Source organism: Oryzias melastigma, linkage group LG5, assembly GCF_002922805.2.
Source record: "Oryzias melastigma strain HK-1 linkage group LG5, ASM292280v2, whole genome shotgun sequence".
Classification (NCBI taxonomy): domain Eukaryota; kingdom Metazoa; phylum Chordata; class Actinopteri; order Beloniformes; family Adrianichthyidae; genus Oryzias; species Oryzias melastigma.
The window spans coordinates 30784705-30792199 of NC_050516.1; the positions used below are offsets into that span (position 1 = coordinate 30784705).

At 35.2% G+C, this 7495-nt stretch overlaps 1 protein-coding gene across 1 annotated transcript in view; it reads right to left on the reverse strand.

Annotated features, from left to right (window-relative positions):
* Positions 1-3374: 3374 nt before the first annotated feature.
* LOC112144517 (transmembrane protein 88) overlaps positions 3375-7495 on the reverse strand; it is a 10314-nt gene continuing 6193 nt past the window's right edge. The window contains exon 3 of the mRNA XM_024269063.2: positions 3375-6571. Within this exon, the coding sequence (XP_024124831.1) occupies positions 6344-6571 (228 nt within the window). The 3' untranslated portion in view covers positions 3375-6343. The remainder of the gene's footprint in view (positions 6572-7495) is intronic.

Sequence of the window (7495 nt, forward strand, 5' to 3'; positions counted from 1 at the left end):
ATGAAGTGTTTGAGCTTTAAAACAGAACACCTCACACTTCAGATTATTAGAAACCAAAAAAATGCCCCAATTCAAAAGTTAATGGTGGGAGAAACTTTGGCCAAAATATACTTGAAAACACAGGAAATTCGGGGTTTCACTCGTGAACTTTTTAAAATTGGTAATGTAAAAATAAGGTGAAAAAAAAATCTAAACTATAGATTTTCTTTAACCCTTTAACACCTGAGGCGTCACCAGTGACGCTTAAACACAAAATATTTGACATGCATAGATTTGTAGGCTATTTTGGAGTTTAGCTAATATTTCAGCCGTTTTAGCTCAAATTTATATGCTACCTGCTTTTGCTCATTTTTAGGCTACTTAGAAGTTTATCTCAGCTACATGCTAGCTGTTTCAGCTAATTTAGGATTGTGTTAAAGTTTTTTAGGCTGTTTTTAATTAGGCTAATATTTACATGCTAGCGGTTTTAGCTAACTTAGGCTTTTTAAAAGTTTTTTAGGCTCTTTTTGAGTTAGGCTAATGTTTACATGCTAGCAGTTTTAGCTAACTTGGGCTTTTTAAAAGTTTTTTAGGCTGTTTTTGAGTTAAGCTAATGTTTACATGCTAGCAGTTTTAGCTAACTTAGGCTTTTTAAAAGTTTTTTTAGGCTCTTTTTGAGTTAGGCTAATGTTTACATGCTAGCAGTTTTAGCTAACTTGGGCTTTTTAAAAGTTTTTTAGGCTGTTTTTGAGTTAGGCTAATGTTTACATGCTAGTGGTTTTAGCTAATTTAATCTTTTTAAAAGTTTTTTTAGGCTCTTTTTGAGTTAGGCTAATGTTTACATGCTAGCAGTTTTAGCTAACTTAGGCTTTTTAAAAGTTTTTTTAGGCAGTTTTTGAGTTAGGCTAATGTTTACATGCTAGTGGTTTTAGCTAATTTAATCTTTTTAAAAGTTTTTTAGTCTGTTTTTGAGTTAGGCTAATGTTTACATGCTAGCAGTTTTGGCTAACTTAGGCTTTTTAAAAGTTTTTAGACTGTTTTTGAGTTAAAATAATATTTACATGGTAGCTGTTTTGGCTAATTAAGGCTCTTTTTAAGTTTTTGGGCTATTTGAAGTTAAGCAATTTTTTCAGCTATGTGGTAGCTGTTTTGGCTAACCTAGGATTTTTTCTCTTTATTGTTTTTTAGACTAAATTAGCATTCAGCCAATATTTTAGCTGTCTATCTGCTTCAGCGTTTTTAGCTATTAGCTTAAATAATTTCAGCTTCAGCGTTTTTACCTATCAGCTTTAGAATCATTCTATAGAATTATAGAATTATTATTAGTACTGGAATTATCGTGATAACAATTGAAAAGTTACAGTAAATCTAAGAACATAAACACAGGAATTCCAATGTTAAAGGATTAAAGTACTTTTAAGAAAATCTGTAGACAATAACAATTTCACAAACATGAAGAGAAGCATAAACACTTTCAAATGAGTTTCAGCACATCACATGAATCTGGAAAAACAACAGTTCCTCATCAACTCCTTAAATGAAAGTTTAAACGTCTCATCAGGGAGAGCGCAGACAACAGCAAACAAAAACCCTCGTTTGATTGCTGCAAGTTATTTTTAAAAGTATTCTTCTATTAAAAAGCTTTTCTTGTTTTATAACCTGCCCAACTGCTTTCCAAGTGTTTTCTTGTGAAAGCTGTCATCACTACCAGAAAGAGTTTTCCCCTCCTTCAGGGTATTAATATAGAAGTTATATTAGGTCACCTGAGAGCAAATGTCAGAATCCATTCAGAAAGATCCGTTCACAAAACAATCCAAACTGGTCCGATCCTCCGTTTGTGTGATGTGTCAGCTGATGGCGAAAGCAGCCGTTTGTAAACGCAGCTATCAGCAGGAGGCAGATGGCGGAGCAACAAAGTACGGCAATAAAGCAGGAAAAGCTCTGCAGGGGAAGAAGGTGCAACAAAACTTTTCAAAGGCAAAAGATCAGATTTAACAAAGAAAAACAAGAACCTTCTAAACCCAAAAGTCTGACATTCAGGAGCAGATGAACGGTGATATGTGATATTGTACTGTGATATTTTAAATGCTTAATGAACTGCTCTAGTTCTAGTCTGGCTTACACATGTCTCTTGTGCTCTGTTAACAGTCAGGTGGGTTGTTGTGGAGACACTGGTCCCTTCTTGAAAGGAGATGAGGGGATCTGTAACAGTCTCATCTGTTTCATTTCATTTTTCTGAAAAATCCTCTAAGAGCTCTGAAGCTGTTTCTGGTGCATCTAAACCTCATGTGTCAAAGTCAAGGCCCGGGGGCCGGATCCGGCCCTCCGAGTAATTGTATCCGGCCCTCCAGATCCTTTTATTTCATTTTCATTAATGGCCCGATGTTTATAAGGTTTGTAATTTTAACACAATACATTTTTATGGAAACTAAGATTTAATGTTATTTCATGTGCCTTTGTATTATTCATATTTATGTTAAAAACTTACATTTTTAAAGATTTAAAAATTGGCATTCTGCTAGCTTTTTGAACTATTTTGGCATTAACTAAGATTTTTTAGGCTATTTTGGAATTTAGCTAATATTTCAGCTACATGCTAGCTGTTTTGGCTAATTTAGGCTTTACTCAATTTTTTTTGGCTATTTTGAAGTTAAGCTCTTTTTTCAGCTGCATGCTAGCGGTTTTGGCTAACCTAGGGTTTTTTTTAAGTCTAATAGCATTAAGCTAATGTTCTAGCTGCTATCACCTTCAGCTTTTTCAGCCATTAGATTTAGTGATTTTGCTATCATTTTTAGCAGCCAAATTCAGCTTACAGCATTCACACTATAGCATTATGACAGGTAATGCTATATCTCTAGTTTACAATTATGTTAAAAAGATGCATGCCTAACTCAAAAACTAAAAAACTTTTAAAAGGCCTAAATGAGCTAAAACAGCTAGCATGTAGCTGAAATATTAGCTAAATGCCAAAATAGTCCAAAAAGCTAGCAGAATGCTAATTTTTAAACATGTAAAACTGTAACTTTTAACTTAATTATAAATAATAAAAAGGCAGGAATATTATTCCAGAATAAATCAACTTAAACTTTAAATAACTTTCAATATTTTACGGTTCATAAAAATATATTTTGTCAAAATTATACAAGTTAGAACTAAGTGCATAAAATAACAGTAAAATAAAATGATTTGGAGGGCCGGATCCGGCCCCTGGGCCTTGACTTTGAAACATGTGTTCTCCGACTTTGAGCCCCGCCCCTCAAAAATCTTCTGCAGGTTCCTGGGTGTCATTAATTGGGGCAGAATGGAGCACTGATGTCCAGAATCATTTATGTTTCTAAGCTATGATTAGGTGTCTCCAAAACTTGTAACTTCAACTCAAAGTGAGAAAAGAAATGTTTTTTTTTTTTTTTTTTTTTTACTTTTTTATGTTTTTGAAACAACAATACATAAAGGTATTTCAATGGTAGTCCAAATTATGATAGATGGAGTTTGAATAATATTCAGTAATATCTAAAGACTGAAATGGTTTTTAAGCCCCGCCCACAACACCAACAAACACTATGGAGCAGTTTTACTCTTTATTTCAGTCCATTCACTTTTTTAACGAGAACATTTCTTCATTTTGTGAATCTGGGTTCAGGATACGAACTCACATTTGGTTTCATGTAAATAAAATAATGACAATAAGTTCCCCCCAAAGAAAAAACCTGCTATAACAACAGTTTTGAAGAATGTAACAGAGATTAAAAACATCTTCAAAGCTAAATCAAACAGTCATCATTTGTTTTTTTATCTTTTTGAAATATAATGGTTATTTAAATTTAAAAAAACATACTCATGTAAAATTCCTGATAAATCTCTACTGTAAAAATGCACAGATGTTCTGAAAACTGCTCAAAATAACCCAAAATATGAAGCATGATGGTTTATAATAACATTTCCAACAGCAATTTAAAATGAATACTTTCGTATTTGCAGAAGAACACTTCCTTAAAACAAGAAATACATTCATCCACAGATCTGTTTAAACCAACTAATAAGTGAAAGTACTTTAGCAGCTAAGAGTTCTAACTTTACAAAAATAGCTCAAGTTAAATATAACTGAGAGTTACTTTATCTACATTCCAGTGATGTCATACAAGACTTTAACCTCTGGTTATGATGATATTTACATTTTTATTAGAGCAACAAAATGATCAGACAGACGAATGCAAACCGAGGAAGAAACTGCAAGCAAACCTGTTTTTGGAGGATCTCTATTTTTTTCTACTTTTTTTAAAGGTTTCTTTGGATTTTCTGCTTTTTTCAGGCCTTTCAGCAAAGAAAAACTTATCCTGCAAAGTAAGAAACAAAGCACTATACTAAGTACTTCTGCACAGGAACCAGTTTGTCCTTTAGATTCAATATTAACAGAAAAAAAAAGCCAATTAAGGTAATTTAAAAATTTGGACTCTCAGATATTTGTTGACAAATTTCTAATCCATTAAATAAATCCATTCATATCTAGGATTTCTTTTTTAGTTTTTTTCAAATAGTGCATTTTCAACACAGATTATAGGAAATATACTTATTGTATGTGTGTCACTGGGATATTTTTGTACATTTATTTTTCTAAATAGACCCTTTTCACGGTGACGTCAGACAAAAGGGCTGGAAATGTGACTTCCAATGTTTGAGTTTAGAACGGCAAAGCTGACGCTGAACGCTGTTTAACACAATTTTACCTAAATAATAAAAGGTAACTTTACCAATTACAGCAGAAAAATGTACAATATTTATTTTATAAATGTCCTGCTGAATTGTATTTTCATTTCCTGTCTTAGAATGTTCACAAATCAAAACAGAAATTTGAATAATCCTTCAATATTTGAGCTTCTATTAAAATATCCACATTTAATTTAAGCAGATATTATTCTAATGGGTTCTATTTTGCTTGATGTTATTCTCACAAGTAGACTGATAGAAATTCATGTTCTCCAAACGTAACAGATGTACATCACTGCATGTTTTTACTGTGATCATGGATAAAAGTAGTTGTTGTAATCCGAGGTATTTGTTGTTTGTTGGTGTATTTTAAGGGGTAATTGTAAAAATAAGAATGCTTTTAATAGGAATATTTCTTTGATGGTTTCAAATGAACTTGATCCTTGTTTATCTTAATTATCCCGCAGGGATCAGACACGGTTATGAGTAACGGCAAAGGGGAGCTACATCAGAAAATAGCTCAACAATTTCTTTATTGTCGGACACGTTGAGATTGTCGGACTTTAAGGCCCCACAGGATTTGACGGTCATATCACGGCTGGAGCACAAAAAAAATGTCCTCCCCGTGGTACAGACGCCGTTAGCGGCGGAATGGTAGCGAAACAGACGATATACGGACGCAGAATCGACACACGGTACAAGATTTGGCTGCCGTTACACAAGGAAATAATTTTTGAACTGCACAAAAAACTGTGGAACGGCGGTGCAACAGCAGTTTCATGCGAGATTGGGCAAAGGAGTGAAGGCCGGGACACGCTCTTGGACGCCGAAATTTCTGGTTCGTGCACAGCTGCAGCACGGTCGTTTCCCGGGCCAGTCTGCGCTTGTACCACTGCTTACAGCATCTGATTCCACGAGCATGCATGAGGTTGGAGCGTCTAAGCTCATGTGGCAGATTTTCCAACCTTTTTATCCATGATATGGCCGTCAAATCCTGTGGGACCTTTAGCTCTGTTTTTAGTGATTTTGTGAACACATAAATATAAGAAACTTTATCTTGGCAGGAAAAATATGCATTTCTATGTCGTGGAAAGCTAGCGTTAGCATTACATTCATAATTAAACCAGCAGCATTCAGTTCCTGTAACCTTCATTTAACTTTAACCGGGTTGTAGAGAGAAATAATCCTCGACTCGTTTAATATCATCCAGAGGATTTTGGGGAAGCAGCTGTGGAGGATTCTGCAGGAGGAATACGGACATTTGATCTAAGGTGGGGAAAGAAAACAACCAGGTAGGACATTTATAAATGAATATCGCACAAATTTAGGTAATAATTGGTTAGGTTACCTTTTATTATTCACATAAAATTGCTTTAAACAGTGTTCAGCTGTCAGCTTTCTGAACCAAAGACATAATAGATAACCTGGAAGTCACTCTGCACAAACGGTCTATTGCACATTTTTTGGGAAAGGGTTCTCTTAATTTTATCTCTTTTTTTTTTTCAAAATAATCAGTTGTTGAGGTTTAATCAAGGACTGTTGCCACTGGAAAAAGAAATTCCTCGTTTTTGTTCTGCCTGAAAACACACTCGGCCTCCTGGTACATCAGAACATTTGGACCCCCGGCTCTCTTCCTCCTCCTCCTCATTGATGAAGACCATCAGACCCAGGCGTGGACGCTGCCCGCCCAGTCCAAAAGCTTCACTCTGTATCGGGCGCGCATGAGAGGCTGGATGAAAAGCAGGAGCCGAAACCTTCGCATCAGCCCGCAGAAGACGGCGGCCGCCACCACCACGAGCGGAGACATCATCACGAACCCCAGGATGATGAGGGCGGAGCAGCTGTTGTCGTCCAGGAAGTGGCAGATGGCCGAGGAGGCGTTGAGCACCTGCGAGGGCAAACACAGAGGAGAGCGTAACCTACGGCTCCAGAGCCTCATGTGGCTCTTTCATCTCTCCATGGTGGCTCTCTGGATGAAGACGAATAAAATAATAGTAAGTTTTTAAAATAAGGATTACTTAATTAACATTTAAAGCATTCACACTATAGAGATTCGACTGCTCCTTCCCGTTTTTTGCGATGTAAAAACTAATAACACTTTCATCAATCTTGGTACCAAAACGTATTTTTGGTATTCATAAACTTTGTAGTTTTTGAAATATTGAGTAATATATGCCCCATAAGAAGTAAAGGAGAAATATTTCAAATTTCAACATTTTAGGTAGTTTAGCAAAATGCCTTTCCATTTATTCATGGGCTATGTTTTCATCTTTTATAGAAATTTTTAAAAAAACATTGATAGTTTAGCTCATAGTTTAGATACATGTTAACGTTTTTGGCTAATTTGTAATCTATGGGTTTTTTAGTCTATTTTAGAGTTAAACTTCTAATTTAACAACATGCTGATGTTTTTGACTAATTTAGTTTACTGGGGCTTGGACCACTAATTTAAAGTTGAACTTCTATTTTAGCAGTGTGCTAACGTTTTTGACTACCGTATTTTCCGGACTATAAGTCGCACTGGAGTATAAGTCGCAGTAGCCAAAAAATGCATATTGAAGAAGAAAAAAACATATATAAGTCGCACTTTTAAGAGAATAGTCCAACATTTATGAACAAATTCAACAAGCCCGACGTAACGTTACATTTGACATCAAATGCGATTCATGCGTCAAATTCGAGTCCGCTGAATCTTTTGATGTGCGTATAATTTAATGCTCAATACTTGTCCAAAAATGTGTTCATAAACTAGACACTCCCATTGGAGAAGCTGTCTGAAGTTTTTAGCCTCATCGCTACATGATGGAGGCTT